Here is a 19,168-nt window from a genome sequence, read left to right as displayed (position 1 = left end):
TTTCCCTCCTTTGATATTCCAATCGTCCCCGATGACCGATCCACCCTTGGATTCACGAAGTTACAAACAAATACAAACAAATAACTATACATTCATATACGGAAGCTGGAGTAAATCCGGTAAACTTCTCAGTGAGACGAGTTCGAATGGATGGGCGCTTTATGTGTTTCCTTTTAACAAAATGTTTATATTATCTAACTTTAGGCGTTTATATGACTACTGTACTAAATGAAAAACAAACAAGTAAACTAGAATTTTACGTCGATTTATTTATGTTCCTTTTACGAAATGTGACTATGTTACAGCTACCGCAGGTATTGTTTTTTGGTCAGCCTTCTTTCCGGTGTTATCGAACCGTTCAGATGAGGGTTTTAACAAATAGACGAATTGAGCACTAGTAAGTGTTGACTTGTAAAGAGTCTCCACTTTGCGCAATTACTCATTTAACGAGTCGGGTCTAAGAGGTCCCAAAACGCAAAACGCACTCCCTCCGGTCACATCCGCAGTTCAGGGGCAAGACCCCTCGAAGCGGCATATTATCCAAACATACGAGAAAATTGTGCTTAAATTCTCGCTCACTCCCTTTCCTGTGACCTTGGTAGTTTTGAGAGTACCTAAGCCTGAACATTGGAAGTCGCGATAATGATTTTTTCATATCTCCGGAACAGATTGTACAAAACATCAGCACTTTCGGCACACCGTTTTGCGATAAACACAAAGATTTCCCCAGGGATAGTTCGGATCTTTGACAATAGTAACAAAAATTGGGTTTGTTCTCTTTTTCCTTTTTTTCTCTTTCTGTCTGTCAGGTGTGATATAAAATGCTGTATTTTTACCCCATTTGTAATAACTTACAACCAAGAAACGAAAATGTAACAAAAAAAAGTCTTTTGCACCTCCCCTAAACCTATAATAGTAATAGCGAATTTAAACACGTGGTGTGGTTTTACAATGTGTGTGGTTTTGTTTGTTGAATGATTTGAATATCTTAAAAGGAATATCCTCCTCACTTGATTATTATTTTATATTATTGCATTATTTTTCCCAGGAAGCGAATTCTTAAATGCTGAACAAGTCTCTATTCATAATATATTTATAATATTGAAACGTATCCTAATTTTTTTTGTTTTATTATGCTTAGCTTTTATCTTTTGTTTTGCTTTCTTTTTTTCGATTATTCACGCGCTTTGTATCTGTTTTGTTTATTTTTCCCTATTTTATGCAAATTTAAAAGGCTGCTTTTTCCATTTGTTACCGCAATTTACTGACAAAGTTTATTTTTAATTGTTGCTACTAATATTTGTTGTTGTTTTGTTTGTTGTTACTGGTTGATTTGTTGCTGTATTCTCTCCTTCGGTAATCTCTCTTTCCTAAGTGTTGATTCGCATTTTGTGTTCTTCTCTTTAGCGTTTGTTTTCATCATGTTTTGCTGCTTTGCTGATTCGCATTGCCGCTCGCTCGGTCAATCGATCTCCTCCCGATCTGTCTGTGTATTGCTTCGCTTTCTGTGCTCCGCCGAGTACTCTCGTTCAACTCCGACAACGTCCGATTCGTTTGGCCCACATCCGCCCCCACCCATGCCAACCGCGCACCTCCGCATCACCCACACTCTACGTCGAAATGCCTCCCGCTAGCTTCTCGTACGAGCTGGGCTTCTCCGGTGGCACGTAGTTGTCAACATCGTCGTCATCGTTGTAACGTTTCCCCGTCAGGACCGCGAAAGGCCAGAAGGAGACGTTCTCCGCTACTCAGGAGTTTCGCTGTTCTTCCGCCTTGCGGCGCAGGATTTCGGCCTTCCGGCGCTTGGCCGATAGGAAAACGATCCAGCAGAAGCCGATGATGTTGGCGACTAGAACGCGGAGCTGAAATGGAAAAATGATAAGTTTTAGGGTTAGATTTCATTTCACTAGTAAACATTGGGCATTTTTAAAGATTCGAAACCTTGCAATGTTGAACTGTTTTGATTGACTTTTTTTTTAATCAAAGGTTTGTTTATTAAGGCATTTTACTTATAAAGTTTCATTTTTCCGAGTGTATCACTTAACTTATCTATGTTAGTAGAAGGGGGAGCCGTTATAGTCGCGGCGACTCAACTGTTAGATTATAATTTAAATTTTGATTGACCTTTTGGTTTTTAATTTTTTAAGGTGATTAATGATTCGTATACTTTTATTTTCCTATACAAGAATCCCTCAGATCAAGTTTCTACACTAATTTTGACAAAGATGGTATGTTCCGGCGATTTCGTGCTGTGAGCTTGAACCGATGAAGCTATTGCATAAAGTACTCAAAAAAACTGCGTCAGGTAGAAGTTGATCTCTCCGTACTTCTGATTCACCCAGTCTGAATGTTACGGGATTAGCCTAAACTTTCATGTTACGTTGTTTGATACGTCCCTATGCAGCTGCCCAGCCACTTAAGCATTGACGCTTTACGTACTCCTCTAACAGATCTTGCTCCGTAACACTCCTTATCCTCCGTGATTGTAGTCATGCCCGCGATGACAAAAGTCAGGTATGCACAGAAAACTTGCATGGCTATCAGTCGTATGTGCTCTGTAATTTGAATCTATTGCTCTTCTACCTCTAGGGCGGACCTACAGGCTGCTACCCCGTATCGAAGTTCCAACAGTGCTACGCTCGTAAGGAGATGTCTCCTGCTACTCTGCTGCCCCAACCAGGATAGCCATTGGGGAACCCATCGGCATACACGTCAATATGCCTACTGGATACGGTTGGAATGGTTCTGGAAAAGGTGATCTTGATTCGAGGGTGATGGCAGAGGACTGTCCAACAATCAATTCGGCTTTCGAAAAGGGCGATGCACAGTCGACGTCAATAGTGTCAGCTGGGCAGCGATTGCATCTTCTCTTATGAAAATGAGAATACCGAAATACCTGTGCAAGTTATTGGAAAGCTATTTCCAGAACCGTAAGCTACAATTTATGACGAGCGAAGGATTTCAGGAAATGGATGTTACAGCTGGAGTACCGCAAGGGTCAATACTTTGTCCGATTCTGTGGAATATTACGTACGATGAGGTGCTTACATTGAGCCTTCCAGAGTGAGTAAAGTTGGTTGGTTTCGCGAACGACGTCGTGCTACAAACGACGGGCTACTCAACAGAAATCGTTCAGCTAAGAGCTTCAGAGGCTCTAGAAGCGTTGGGATGCACTAGAAGAGTTTGCAATTGGCTCACCACAAAATCGAGATGAGAGATGGTCCTGATATCAAACCTGATTTCACCGCAAACAGGCAGGATTGGCGAACAGTTGAAGAAGCGGCCAGGAAATCTGGCCTTAACATCCAGTGTAACCAGCAGAAGCTGAACAGTGTACAGAGGTTAATGAATTTGTGGGTCATCAGTGCATACCGCACCGTTTCGTCGAAGTTTGCATGCGTTGTAGCGGGAGTCATGCATGCCCATCTCAATTTTGTTGATGAATGACTCCTATTGCTACGAAAAGAGATACGCGCAAAACATTAGAATGTATGGAGAGAAAACATGGCGAAGTGGATTTCTATATGAGGCAATTCTTGATTGGTCATGGATGTTTCATGAAGTATCACCACAAGTTCGAACATGTGGCCTCGCCGGTCTGCCTGACATGCGGTGACGCAGAGGAGACACCCGAACACGTGGTATTCTAGTTATTGCCCAAGATTTGAAGAAGAACGATAGTCGACAACATGTTGCAGAAGATGTGTGATGACATCAACACTTGGCATACAGTCTGAGATGGGCTCGCCCGGATAATCACTGCTCTCCGAAGGATTTGGAGGCTGACACAAATTGCGATCGACACGTAGGATAACTTAACTTTACTAAGCTGAATGAGTCCGAAGCTATCAAATAAACTACACTAGACTATCAGCGTAGTTTATCGGACCACGACGTGAAGATGACCTCGGTCAGGATGATATTTAATTTAAATATGAACTTTCAAGCGAGCGTTGCATTACTAGCGCATATGGGCAAATTAGACCCCCTTGCGAAGTATTGCCTTAGGACAGTTACCGATTTGGGATATGGTCTGAGGCCTCAGGTGGAGTTCGACCCATTGGTTCCATGGACCCAGATTAGTTCTGTGGAGACACGGCAACTCCACGTGCCTCGGTACCAATTCGCAAAATTCCTTCTTCGAATTTGCCACCAGAGTAACCAAAAAAAAATTTCTTGCTACTCTTTGGACCATGGCAGTTCAGCATAGTTCAGACCAGATGCTTTTTTTGATGAACACGTATTCTATTACCATTCGGATGCCGTTCACTGAAAATCTCCCTTTTCAAAAATAGAACTATCTGTCTGACAATCCACTTTAATACTCTATGCAGATGGTTAGTTTATTGGACATTATCCTCACGTAGTAAGACAATCCAGCAGACATAATGAATGCCCTGGAGATTTCCCGGTTTCGGTTATAGTTATGTAACACCAACTTTGCGATTTTCCCAGTTGGGGAAAAGATCCCTCGTGGTGGCACTTTTGTTGCTCGACATTTTGAAAGTATCCGGAATGAGCTGTACCGCCAGTTTCAGCACTGAGATTGGAATTCCGTCCGTACCTGGGGCCTTTTCCATGCAAATTTCTTAGCGATAGCCACAAGTTCCTCGTTCGCTACTGGCTTTATGTCGACGCGGACGTCTTACGACGCTAGTGGCCACTGTAACAGGCCATCCTGCGGAAAAATATGTGCAACGATATTCTTCAACTTTTCCAGAAATTTTTACGTTAATGCAACGTAACAAGTCTCCTTGCTTGTCTAAATAATTTGCTCGAGTAATATCCTGATCGCTCGATAAACGACACCTGTCGTTTCTCTATCGGCATCGTTTTTCGGCCGTTGAGCTCGCCGCTTTCATTTTGGTACAGAGCTTAACGTTTTGGACCTGCGATGCTCCCTGCCTTCGATGCAGAATTCCTCATCAAAACTTTGATCTTCCATCTTCGTTCTTGAACCGGCACATTTCTATTTACATTTACTCTACGAAGGTCACAATTAGCCACTTTGAGTTGTACATTGTTTGAAATACGATATTTTTCTGATTGCAGAACTGTAAAATATGTACCCGAACTCGTCCGAGCTCAGGAGATATAATCAGTTCAAAATGACTATTTTTGTTAAGCATTTTTAAGATATCTCGTTTAAACTTCAAAACTTTTATACTGTTTTCAGCAAAAGTGTACCACTTTTCTGTCTCCAAAACTGTCTAGAACATATTTTATATAAAAAAAACTGAAAATTGATGTTTTTTTTTTAAATTGTCATAACTTTGAAACGATTAATGTTACAGTTATGATTTCTTTAGCAAAGTTGCTAGAATTGGTACAAGCTAAAAACTTTTCTTAGACAATATAGCTCTAAAATAGTTAGTTTTTCTAACTCATCATTTTTTCGAATAACAAATTTTTTTGCCCTTGTAATTTTGGTCATTTATCACGAAGACACTATAGGTCTAAAACGCAAAGTTTCGGCAGAAAATAATTTTGATCGCCTTTTTCATATTTTACCCCTGTATGCGGCGATTGCCTTACAGCAAAAGGATTCTCCAGTTCATATAAGCTTTTAGTGTAGGCCTGCGATAAAGGTGACATCAATCATTGACATTCTGCCTTGATATTCCATGCTTATGCGTTTTGATAAGTGCTGGTGGCTCCAATGTTAGATAGCTCAACTTCCAATCTCGCAAAAGCTTCTGGTAAACTGTGACGCTTTGAGGCACCCCTAAATCAAGTCTAACTGATCCGAAATTTAGTACAGATCAGTATTTTATTTGCGCCAATCAACAAAATGTACATGGTTGGTTTTTGAAATTCGCAGCAACAATTAAAGGTAAGAGCTCATCATAATTCAAAATTTATATCTTTATGTGTAAGAGACTTTTTCTGATGGTGAATTGTTTTATTTCTTCCACAGAAAAATCAATGCATGAAATGGTCAAACTAAAGTTTTATTCGCAACGATAAGGCCGGTTGTCATATGATCACCAAACTGCATCATGACCAAAAGTCTTCAAAAGGATCCAAAAATTTGGTAAGTTTCTTGAATGTCCATTATGATTATAAGAATTTTCATACGGAACTTACTCATATTTTTTTTGGGATTTTAAACTATCAGTTGGTTTATTCATCCCCAACTTACTCATACACTGCCGGCCAAAAGTTTGGGATCACCCGCTAAAAAACATGCAAATTTTGATCGTTCATATCTCAGCCGTCTTAGGACATATTGCAAATCTTCTGATCTCATTTGAAAGATAATGAGCAATAGCTATTTCGGAGTTATTTTGCTAAGAAATAATGTTTTAGTTTTGCACCTAAAACTTAACCTAAAGTTAGAGCATTTTCGAAAAAACGCTCTCAATATTCAAAGCCGATCATCTCGCGATAGGGTGGACCAAATTTCAAAATTTGAGTTGCATTAGAATCCTTATTCTATACTTCTCAAAACACAATCAAAAAATTTTGTGCAAAAATTTAAGAATGTACTATTAATTAATAAAATAGACACTTAAGTTATCGTCCAAAAGTTTGGGATCACCTCTAGTATGGTGTATCGACCAAAAGTTTGGGATCATTTTTTCAAAAACATGCAAATTTATCTCATTCATATCTTTCTCATCTAACATCGTATTGCAGATCTGAAGGGTGCATTTGAAAGCTTAGAAATTGTTGTTTTTTCATAAATTCATTAAAAAATTATATTTTAAATCCATAACCATAAAAAATTCACAATCATAAGTGTGAATTTTCAAAAATCAATTAATTTCAAGTAAATTGTTTATGGTTATCACTTTAAAATATAATTTTTGTATGAATTTATGGAAAAACAACAATTCCTAAGCTTTCAAATGCACCCTTCAGATCTGCAATACGGTGTTAGATGAGAAAGATATGAATGAGATAAATTTGCATGTTTTTGGCCAATACATCATACTGAGGGGTGATCCCAAACTTTTGGACGATAACTTGTCTATTTTATAGTCTATTTTATATTTTATTATTTCGATAGTGTCTATTTTATTAATTAAAAGTACATTCTTAAATTTTTGCACAAAATTTTTTGATTGTATTTTGAGAAGTATAGAATAAGGATTCTACTGCAACTCAAATTTTGAAATTTGGTCCAACCTATCGCGAGATGATCGGCTTTGAATATTGAGTGCGTTTTTTTGAAAATACTCAAATTTAAGGTTAAGTTTTAGGTGCAAAACTAAAACATTATTTCTTAGCAAAATACCTCCGAAATAGCTATTGCTCATTATCTTTCAAATGAGATCAGAAGATTTGCAATATGTCCTAAGAAGGCTGAGATATGAACGATCAAAATTTGCATGTTTTTAGGCGGGTGATCCCAAACTTTTGGCCGGCAGTGTATGAACGGGAATTTGCCAGGATTGCCTAGGAATCCTTAGAGTTAACAAAACTTTTTTTTCGTAGCAATTCAAATTGAAATAACAAACTAATGTTTTTTTCCGTGATACGGAAGATCATGAAATTAAAAAAGTGCAAAACATAAATTTGCATTGAGAAAAAAAATTCAACATATTTGGGTTCCTCAACATTCGTTTCTTAAAGATAGCTCTATCAACTACACTACTCACCATGGGAGGCACGAATTTGAAGTTGATCAGAATCGGCAGCGTCAAGTACTTCCAGTTGTTGACCACGATCATCTTGTACAGGTCGTTCAGGTTGCTGCAGCCCTCCTCATGGCTGCGGCCCTCGAACAGGGTAATGAAGTAGAGCGAGAGGGCGGTGATGGCCGGCGCAAAAAGGGTCCGCTCCCCGAGCAGCATCAGCAGGGGCTTGAAGCGGCTGTCGGCCGTCATCCGGTCCAGCCATTGGTAGAAAAAGTGTGACAGTGGCCCGGTGAAGATCAACCCGAACAGCCCGTACGCGACCAGCGTGTCGGTGTTTGTCTTTTTCGAGCCGGCTATCTTCTGGGAGCAATAATTGGCCGAGGTCGCGATGACGCAGCTGAAATTGAACAGAGGAAGGTAGGACATACATTAATCATTTTTTCGCTCGTTTTATCAACGGTTGGCTGATTCGCGGACAGTAAATATAGTCAGGTTGTTTTTAGGTATGAAAGCCATAATAAGCTGTTCAGTGAAAAAAGATTTTTTCTTAAGTAAGAAGTGCTTTCCTTCGGTGCGCTATCAGGAGAGCTTTTTTGCGCCAAACATGATAAGCTATCTAGGAAAGGATTGATATGAGCAAATTCGCAAACAGATTACATTACTGAGTTTTTGTTTTCTGACCGTGTTAGATCTTTAAAAAAAAACATTTCAAACAATCTAACTATTGACCCAAGTAACATTTTAAGTTTTATAGCAGGCTTCTACACCAACTTTAGGTTTCATAAGAGGCTTAAAGAGTCTTTCAAAACAATCGGTGTTACTTGGGAAACCTAGACAAAAGAGGTCATTGAATCACTAAAAAAATCAATTCTAATCCTAACCTCTGTAAATTTGATTCCACGTTTCAATGTTGTCTGTTTCTCGAAAACTATCGAGAAAATTGTAGTCACTGAATATTTTAGAATTTGCTTCTAATTTGATCCACAACTCGCTCCAAACGACATGAACTATTTTAATGTTTATATAAGGCAGGGGTCGGGGAACTTTTTGAATCATTACCCCAAAACATTTTTATTTAAGTTGGTAATACCCCCGAAATCGATTTTTTTCAGCATCTTTATATTATGCCCTCCATAAACCCCCAAGATAATTTTTAAAAGAAAACAATAACAAAAAAAATTAATTCAAACATAATTTATTAAGTTGATTGATAAAAAACCTAGTAATCACGATAATAATTCGATTATCAAATAATTTAATTATCATAATTGTAATAGAAGACATATAACAAATTAAAATCAATTGAGGGTTAACAATTTAGGATACTTAAATAAATAATAAAAAAAAGTTATCATTTTAACAATAGTATTAAAAAAAATAACAATAACGATTGTACAGACAAAAATATTATTGAAAAAAGGAAAAAAAAAAATAAAACAATCTTCTACGTTTTGGAGAAATGACGTTGTTTCATGTTCGAAATAATTGCTTCAAAATTGGGACTTTTTGATGAAAGGGCGATTTGTATACAGTCTTCGGCGTTTAATCGATTTCTGTTCTTCGTTTTTATGTTAATTAGGATATAAAAACCTCGTTCGTACTTGTATGTTGTTCCAAAGGGCAGTTATTTTTTAACCACCTCTTCATGTGCAATTTTGAAAGTCTTTGCAGCTTTTGACATCCAAAAAGATGACAGATTTGGTTTGTTATCAAATTGAAGGCGTGCTTCCGTATTAGACCGAAATTCGAGAATTGCTTCTGCCAAACCTGAAGGTTCTCCTGGTATTGCAGCAATTTCACAATTAATAGGATCTGCAATCCAACTGACAGTACGTGGATCAAGATCTGGAAAGTAATCTGAAAACCGCTTTCTGAGTTCGACAAGATGTCTTACAATTGCATCCTTGATGTCTGCAATTGTAATATGTATTTTCATCATCTTCCAAAAACAAAGTTAATTTTGAAAAAGAAGCTATCTGATTCTGTTCTACTTTCTGTCTCCGATAATGCAGTTTTAATCCAAACGCTGACATCATTTCTGTGTTTTTCGGAAAGAATACGTATGAAAGGGAGTGGTTTGAATGATAAATGTATATGAGTTGTATCCGTAAACACTGAGCGAGTTCTCAAAGCGTGTTATTTGAATGTCTCAGGGGGAAATATCCACTTCTGCATATGTCGCTAAATTCTTTCGAAATAATCCCAACAAATTCATAAAATTGCAAAATTAAAAATATTTACTGTTACCCCCAAGAATTTCACTTTTACCCCATTTGGGGTAATTTACCCCGGTTCCCCGACCGCTGATATAAGGCATCTTGAGTATAATTGTTCATTTTCAAAACAATAAAAGTAAAATTTATTGCGCTCTAGCTGACCCGGTATCATTTTCAATCAAATTTCAACATAATTGAGAACCAATCGCTTTAATATGAGAGCTGTAACTTGAGTTTTGAATTGCATTACAAAGCTGATTAAATCTTTATTTTTGAAACTTTTTTGAAAATTAGTTTTTTCTAGATCTGAAATTTTTACTCTGCTTTTATAAGCTTCATTGATTAAAGAATCATGTCAAAACGTATTTTTTACTGGTATGGATTCCTCATTTGAGCTTTCTTAAGTTTGTGTGGCCAGTAATTCGACCGCCTTGTTTCCATTTGCTCGATTTGTTCTTCAGTCGTACAAAAATGTTTGTGGAAGCCCCCCTCCCCCCTATTTTTTTTCTGTGGAACGGGGGGGGTCTCAATTTTAAAAACCTTTTCTAAAGTATGTTTTTTCAATAATTGTTCAAATTCTCAAATTAGTACTCTGCCTTTATTTGCTTCAATAGCACTTAAGTTTTTCAAAAATGTATGTTTTACGTGTAAGGAATTCTCCCCCTCTTGCCCGTCAAATATAGAGCAGGTTTCAAATTAACATAGAAACAGTTTTTGTAAATACATAGCATCGCATGAATAATTTTGGATTATTTGCTTCATTAGGTTTCAAGTTCTGTGAAGAAATATGTTAAAAAGACTCTCTATTTCTCTAGTCTCCCCTCTGAAATAAGGGATAGATTTCTGGTATGAATATAAGAGACAGTGTATGAGAGCCTTTTTTTTCTTTCTATCTCCCCTCTATATGGATGGAGGGGTCTCATATCATCATAGAAATATTTCTTGTACTCTATCCTCCCATGAAAAACTTACTTTCTTTTGTTGATAAGGTATAGATATCTTAATAAAAAGGATTGGAGCTACTCTCCTCCTTTCTCATCTTCCGACTATAAGGAATGTGGGGTCTCAAAAAATAACCCTCCCATGCCAAATTTATATCAAATAAATAATCGAAATCATCATACAAATATGTATTTCTCCTACTCAAATACCCTCCCATGCCAATTGTGGTTTCATTTGCTAGATCAGCTCTCGAGTTATGTGAAAAAATTGTATGAGAGCCCCCCCACACCCTCTCCATTTCCCCTATGGAATAATGAAAAGTGGGAGGGGGGTTAACAAATTCATTTCTCGTTTTCAAGTGCCTGCTTACCGTCCCATTCCAAATTTCGTTTATATGCTCGATAAGTTCACAAGTCAGGTCTAAAAATGTATGAGAACCTCAGTTCCCTCTTCCTACCTCCTTCTAGAATAAGGTTGCCAGAATTTTTTCAGCACGTATCCGGGCCGGACAAACCGGGCAATTTTAAATCAAAATCTGGAAAAATCCAAGCACTTGATTTCCAAAGTGACGACCATAAATCCGGGCAATATCCGGGCAAATATTCTCAAAACCCAGAAATTAATCAACAATAATCAAGAACACAAATTGAAAAAAAATGGGTTTTCATCAAAACTCATCGACAGATATTGAATCGTATTTTATTCTTTCAAAAAACCTTTAATGATCATTTTTATAAAACTTGCTCAAAAAATATCGTTTTGGAGGCGATTGATGTATTTTTTTTGTTTGATTTGTCTAATAAAGTGAATAAAATGAAATCCTGGCAACAGGGCCGGGCCGGACTGTTCCCAAATTTTGTATTAAATATCTGGGCAAACTCGGATAAAACCAGGCGATCTGGCAACCTTAGAGTAAGTGAGGGATCTTGAAACAACAAAGAAATAAGGAGTGTTCATTTTATAAAATGGACACCTGATGTTACGATAAAAAGTTGACGTTTAACTCAAATTTGATGAAACTGGTTTCATCGTGTATAAAAGTTTGTTGACAAAGCACTGACATATTTTTTTGTGAAAAAGAGACTGGATTTCAAAAAATGGGACGAATTGATAAAGAAACCCGTGTTTTTATTTTTCAAAAGTACTGCTCAGATGGACTATCGTGTAGAAATATTGCAAAGCTTGTGAAATGATCGAAGTCTGCGGTTTATCAAATCATCAGGAAGTTTGGAAAGTACCATACCCTTGAAGATTTGCCAAGATCCGAAACCAGAAGAGGCACAGTGAATCCACAAATCGAGAAGAAATCTGTTAAGCTTTCAATGTCACATGAACACAACTCTGTTCGAAGAATTGCCAAGAAACTGAAAATTTCCGTTGGGGCCGTCCAAAACATAAAACGAAGGAACCACAGTAAGACCTACAGGAAGCAGAGACATCCTAAACGAAGCGCAGAACAGCACGAACGAGTGAAGCAGCGATGTCGGAGACTGGATACGATTTTAAAGAAGCAAAGTAACCGTTGCATTTTGATGGACGATGAACATTATCGCAAACTGGACACAGCCGCTCTACCTGTACCGCAATTTTTCAACGCAATTGTTGGTGAGGAGATACCTCATGATAAGCGATCCATTGAAATTGAAAACTTTGGCAAAAAAGTGCTTGTTTTTCCAAGCTATCTGCTCTTGCGGAGAAAGAAGTTCGCCATATTTCACAACAACCATCAATGTTGAAATTATCGCAAGGAATGCATCGAAAAAAGCCTTGTTCCTCTTTATCGCCCATACAAGCCCACCATTGAATTCAACAAAAAGTGGACAAAAGCCAGCCGAAAAGTCAAGCCGGAAACTGTAAAGAGGCTTATGAGGGGAGTTCGAGGAAAAGTGCACCAATTTTATCGTTGAAAACTTTTGGTTAAATTTCTCACTTTCTTCTTGTTCTGGATTAGTTTGCCATGTTTTACAGAAAACTCTATGTAATTTGTTCAATAAATGAATAAGATATCGTCAAAACAAAATGTCCGCTCTATAAAATGAACACTCCTTATTTCTAATGCAATCCTTTTACAATCATTGGAAAGGTTTTTCAAAACAACAAATCATCTAACTATGTCAAAACTCGTGTTATACCATTTTTGATGAATATCACTCAGATATGTTTCTATAAGTGTAGTTTTTAATGTTGGTAGTATATGGTAGCCACTCTCACAAAAAAATGTGAGGAATCTGTCGCAGCCCGTGGCGTAGAGGAGAGCCGTCAAGTCTTCTAAGCCAACGGTCATGCGATTGAATCCCGGCCACGGCATACATTGTACACTTACTGTGTGTTGATGGTTTTAACATTTGTATGATGCTAACCATTATATCCTCGAAAAATGTACGAATAAGTTGAAGATTGATATTAAATATAGAATTTGATGCCCAAACTGATAGCAAGCTGAGACCAAAATAAGCTGTTAACAGCACACTGAAAGCATCTTCTGGTGTTGATTTTTGCACGAGAGAAAAATAAGGCTTAATCAAGGTTTCATAATTTTTATTTGATAGTAAGCTGAGACCAATATTAAGTGTCAACAGTAAACTCGTAGCTTAAATTTATGCACAGAATTTAGTTCGGTAGCAAAAGTAGGTATCGTTAAGGTATCTGGAATTTCCCGAAATTCAAATCTGTGACCAAAGTTAAAACATAATTTACTATAAACCTAAACCAATAGAAAAACTTAAGCGTGATTGAGGTATACTGTATAAAACACAAATATGAAACCAAAATGAATAAACAATGGCACATTGAGACCAAATTTAGCCTTTTTTACCAAATTAACAACTTGAACCGAAAAAAAAACGAACACCAATATTCTTAACACGAAAGGGGAGGGAAGCATCTCGTCACTCGTTGCCCTCATTATCTAGAGTCACTTTGATTCCGGAACCATTTCGAGTAATAAACAAAATAACTTTGTTATACTGATTTTAATCGTATCTCCCTAATGGGGTCAGACTTTTTTTTTCAAAATTTAAAGGTCCTATTGCTGGTGCAGAACTTTTATGATCAATGACACAAAATCTGTCAGAATTCACAAAATCTTGTGTAAAATTCGAGATTTTTCTGTTATTTAATTACCACGTTCAATTTTTGGAAAATTGAGATTAAATAACAAGCCTTGTATCAGATTTTAATAATGCGTTAAATTGTTTCTGCATTAATCAATAGTTAAAGTTGTATATTTTCATGTAATTCTAAACCTGTTTCATAATGTAAGACGAAATATGACCTCACTGGAGCTGCGCCTACCACCCCACCTCCAGAAAGGTCTCAACGCGCCCTGGGGGGAAGCGGTTTTTTCTTGTTTGGATGACATTTTTCTTTATTAACAAGAGTTTAGGACTAAGCGGCAGGGTTGCGGTCCGTCAGCGTCATGAGGCGTGAAGCTGTGACCACGGAGAACTGTGACAGTACGGAACCGCGGTCTTGAGGGACGATCGTTAGTCCAGTTAAGTGTGACGGGTGAATTCTCCAAACTCTGCTAAGCGGAATAACAATCTAATTCATTTACACAGTATTCTTAACTCTTTGTTTACAATTGACAATTACAATATAATTATTTCGATTTCCTAATAAATGGAGCCAATGGATTTACTCAAGATTTTCTGGTCGTTAGTCGGTTATCTTAAATTTGTTCTCACCGGGGACTTTGAGATTTTATAATGGCCTTGTTTTTTTATCCATCCGAGTTGGTAATTTTTAATCAAACTTTTCGTTGGTTTAACAGACTTTATTGCTGATTATAAAGGAATCATGAGATCATCAGATTATAACATGCATGCTTGTAAATGTTCCAGATAATTTCTCTGCTGCTGCTAACCAGTATAACGGAAGGTGTTGTAACATTCTGCGAATGTAAAATAGTCGCACGAAAATCTCTTAGCCGGTTAGAAAAAGGTTGAGCGCAAGCATTGAAATAGGTACCTGTAAGGAATGCAACTCAATCTTCAGAGAAGGAGAGAAACCAGAATGGTAACTTTTGCTGTAGCAAGCAGCCAATTTCAATTTACGATTTGTAACGGCGCGGCCGGCATGCAAATGGAAGTCGGTCGACGAAACGATAAGAAGTTACAGCGGCCTGGCCTGGCCAGGTTCAGTAAACTTTGCGGCGACCCGGTTACAAGAAAAAAAAACCTATATGAAGTGTGTCTGTCGTTCACGGTACTCTACATACGACGACGACATATATCGGACACGGTTCGCGTAGGAAGGCAGAATTTGAAAAATAGCAGAAAAAATGTAGTTGGACTTACCTGGTCAGGGATTTGGTCCGCACCGGGTGATTGAACAGCTGCTCAAAGTAAGCCCCCAGCAGATTGTACAGTGGTTTGGAAAGGACCATTTTTGCCAATGTGCGACGTGAGACCACCTGCTGTTGATGTTGTTTTTTCGATGATTGCCGCCAAAAGCGGTCGTCCCAAGCGATTTTCGAGTTGAGGTTCGGTTCTGCTGTGTTTATGTCAGGAGGAGCTTGATTTTGGACTTGATTTTTTTATACGCCCAGCCCAGCCAGCAAGAATTGATCCAACCAAGCAGCAGCAGTAAAAGTAGTAAAAAAATGGAATAAACGATTGATATTTGGTTAGTGTCCGTAGGTCTCTCGCGGCAGCAAACAAGCTAGTAGTCACGCACGAAGGGACTCAGAGGCCCCCTGATAGTTCGGTATATTTGCTGAGGCGTATTAACTAAGTGGAGCTCTACGCGGCTTTGGCTGCTGGCAACGAACGCGATTTCGTGTAGCGCAGACACGGTTTAACGAGATGCAGGAAAAACGAAACTTTAGTGGCAAACCGACGGACGACCACCGATATGATATGATACTCTCTTCTTCTGTAGTCTAGTCGGTCTGCTGTAGAGACGACATGCGAGAAAGAAAGTGGATTCAATTCGACACTCGACCACCGACTGAATGCGTTGACGACGAAACAACAAACCCACTTGAGAGTATAATGAGCCAATTACCTAATTAAAAAATGTCCGCGCTAAGTAAAGTCACAGCGCTTATCTTCTGCCTCACTAAGCCAGTCAGCCAGCAATCTACTAGCAAGAGCGCGTTAGCCGTTCTCAGTATAATGTACGTTCATGATTTATAGTACCACAAGTATTTATTATTCTGTTTTCTTTTTTTTTCACTGCCGTGATGGCTGGAAGTCCGATGTGCATATTATTTAAGAGCGAAGGTAGTTGTGAGACGCATCAACACACGAGGGAAAAAACACATAAAATAAGTAGCTACAATGCGAGAACCGAAAAACTTGAAGCGTAATCAGCACACGATGTACGACGATGATAACAGTGTAAACACAACGACAACCGAGACATCGTTTCTCAGCACAGTTCACAGGCCTTGCCTGATAATTCTTATTCCGCACTCAAACACCGAATTATTAAACTTTTCCAATGAGTAGTGTAAAGCGTACAATTACTTTACCCAGAATCTAATTCTTCCTAATAATCAGGCATGAGGATGGGTCGACCGAATCGACTCGGTGGTCCTGGAGATTTTAGTTATGTGTTCTTCTTACCTCTTCTGCACTCTGCTGCAGTATTGGGGACTGGGGGGAAGGAACGCAACTTACTAATAGGTTCTTCCGATATTCCAGCAACCAGCGACAGGAAGCGCTCGTTTCAACTAAAGCTGCAACGCACCAACTCGTCAAGTTGGATGGAAAAGATGCAGCAGCTTGCAGCCAAGCTAGTCCTAGGGGCTAGTTTTGCTGATCGGTGCTGCCCGTATCTCGTTCGTTTCGGAAGAGGTATTTCAACCTAACTGTTAATGGGATTTTTCTCTTTTTTTTGCTGTCCCTCGCAACACGCCACCGCACCAATATCTCGACGAAGGAGAAGGAGTAGGAGCAGCCCAACTCAGTAGGACTGTGGTACTGCGTCAAAATGCGTGTTCGGAATGTCCCGTCCGCCTGTCGTCGTCGTCTCCGTGTATATGCTTTTGCTGCTGCTGCTCGATTAAAGTCGTGGACGGATAAACATGACAGATACCTACTGCCTAGTACGATATGAGGAGAGAGAAACTATCATTCATACATATTCGTGTTTGGCTTTTGCTTCTTTTCATGCCTGTGCCTGTCGTGTGATTCAGGAAGCATAAAAACTGATGACATCGTTGCTGCTGGCTGACTGCGGTTATCCGCGGAGAGAAATCGACCGCTGTCGATTCGGTCTAGATGGGCCCCTCTCAGCTTGAATTGTGGACCGATTCAAGTGCGCCTATGCTTTATTCGGAGTTGATAGGGTTTTAAAGCGTGCACGATTGACTGTTTGGTGTTTGTTCGAAAAGCATTTCACTCACACCGTCTATTTCACTGCAATCGTCTGTAGATCTTAAAGCATTGACTTTCTAAACTCAACGATGTTCCAAATGGATTATTTGCACCAGTGTTCCGAATATCACTCAATTCTCATGAGAGACACTGAAACGTTTTCAACAGCGAAAGCAAAACCTAAATTGTCGGTTGGTTTATCTCCCAGTGGGGCAAAGATTGTGTTCGACAGCGCTGCTCCGAGAATCAAAGAAATAAAATTTGAAAGAGAGACGTGTCTTCTCCAGTTGGAATTCTCAACTGAGTGAGGAGCTACCTGATTTTCAGTTTCTTTTTTCAGTCAATAACTTTTCTTGCTCAATCACTCACTCACTCACTCGTTTACTGATCGACGATCGAATGCTGTCTGCCTGATACATCTTGCTTTGTTGTTGCTGTTGTTGGGGAGGATTAAAATAGTCATTCAAACACGCAGGGAGTACGTATGAACATATGTTTCTGCCGCTTTGCCAGAAAGTACGCAGGCAGTATGAACCGATGCAAGGCCGCATTGATTGAGTTTGAGTGAGTGAGTGAGTGGATTTTCGAATTGGATCTTGTATCAGTCAGTGTCTCAATCACTTCTGATACACCAGGTAGTGAGCTTGAGAGATCGACTTAGAAGCGAGTCTGTCTCGCATTTGAATCTTGTTTACATTGACTTCGCATTGTCGCTCTGCCGATTCTCTAGGGAACAACAGGCAGCAGCAATCGGCTTTGAATGTTTCCAACTAGAAACCTATCATGAGCGTTTCTTCCGAGTGATTTTCGGAAGACTGATTTGCACGTTGTTTTACACGACTTGTATCTATTCGTGGCTGGTAAACGGTGGATAATGTGCAACACGAGACCCCATAGTGGTCATATCACCTCTTATTCACAACTCCTATCTCTACCTCCCCGTGGTGCCGGCTGGGGTGCGAGTAACCTAAGCGGAGATCGGGTACCCAACCCCGGTGGATGCTTTGGTCGCATGCAGACTGAGAAGGTGGCCGCACGCGTCTGTTCCCCAGGTCAGGGGCGGCGTGCAACAACAACCGAGCGTCTGTTCTCCAGGTCAGGGGCGGCTCAAACAGCGTCTGTCTTGCAGCAAGCGGCTGAATTTATGAAATGCGGCTCCCGCCAGCTAAGTCCAAGATGGCAGCCCCATCGCAGGATAGGGACTTTAGGCTAACAACCTACTGCTCCTGATATCTTGTATTGTTACAGAAACTGAGAGAAGAAATAACCGAATTGGAACTTTGGCATGAAAACACGGACTAAAATTGGAACTTGGAATGTTTTGACCCGAGGTAAAAAAGGCATACGTTCAACAGCTTGAATCCCGAGCCTCGGAACAGTCGAAGAACAGTTATGAGAAATAAAGAATGCCTTTACTCTTTATTGCCTTTACTTAGCCATGGTACTCTCGGTAACGTTCGTGGAAGAAGAAGTGATTGGAGGATAGTCGATGATCGAAGAAAGGCAAAAGTCGGAATTGAGCAGGCATGTACCGGGTCAGCCAAGGCAGCCGCCGCTTACGATATGCGGAGCTGGAAAATGCAGTTAAACGAGCTTGTAGACGAGACAAGAGAGCCTGGACAAACTCCCAAGCCGAAGAGGGAGAAAGAGCCGCCGCCATTGGAGATTACTTCATGACATTTTTTGCCGCCTTAGTGGTGCAAGGGCTAATGCAAGAATGCCACTAAAAGACCGAGCAGGTCAGTTAATGATCGATCGAACAGATCAGCTCAAACGATGAACTGAGCACTTCGAACAGCTCTTCCGAATAACGAATAGCGAAGGCCAACAAGCCCCCAGGGCTCGAATCACCCACAGATAGTCGCCAATTCGGAAGCGCCCTTGCTGGCCGAAATAGAAGCGACAATCAAGGCCATGGAATCCAATCGAACCCAGGCTCGATAGCATCCCTGCTGAAATGCTGAAAGCCGACCCTGCCTTGTCAGCACAAATATTGCACCGTATTTTCGCTGACATCTAGGATACTGCAACATTCCCGGCTGACTGGTTGCAGGGTATCCTCGCAAAGGTCCCGAAAAAAGGAGACGTGACAGAGTGCGCTGAC

General features: G+C 39.6%; 1 protein-coding gene across 3 annotated transcripts; it reads right to left on the bottom strand.

The window, feature by feature from the left end:
- Positions 1-764: 764 nt before the first annotated feature.
- On the bottom strand, positions 765-16,759 carry LOC129750634 (PXMP2/4 family protein 3). Of its 3 annotated transcripts, none has more exons than XM_055745632.1 (4): positions 16,312-16,759; positions 15,040-15,268; positions 7,605-7,980; positions 765-1,862 (listed from the first exon to the last, which is right to left on the bottom strand). In XM_055745632.1, the coding sequence occupies exons 2-4, from the start codon at positions 15,126-15,128 to the stop codon at positions 1,749-1,751; spliced, it is 579 nt and encodes a 192-aa protein (XP_055601607.1). In that variant the 5' UTR covers positions 15,129-15,268; positions 16,312-16,759; the 3' UTR covers positions 765-1,748. The 3 variants fall into 3 exon arrangements, with proteins under 3 accessions (XP_055601607.1, XP_055601606.1, XP_055601608.1); XM_055745631.1 differs by having other exon boundaries at positions 16,366-16,759; XM_055745633.1 differs by lacking the exon at positions 16,312-16,759 and adding an exon at positions 15,749-16,296.
- Positions 16,760-19,168: the final 2,409 nt, after the last annotated feature.

This window comes from Uranotaenia lowii, chromosome 3, assembly GCF_029784155.1.
Source record: "Uranotaenia lowii strain MFRU-FL chromosome 3, ASM2978415v1, whole genome shotgun sequence".
NCBI classification, from domain to species: Eukaryota; Metazoa; Arthropoda; class Insecta; order Diptera; family Culicidae; genus Uranotaenia; species Uranotaenia lowii.
The sequence above is the reverse complement of the archived record's forward strand: the minus strand, read 5'-3'. Positions and strand labels throughout refer to the sequence as shown.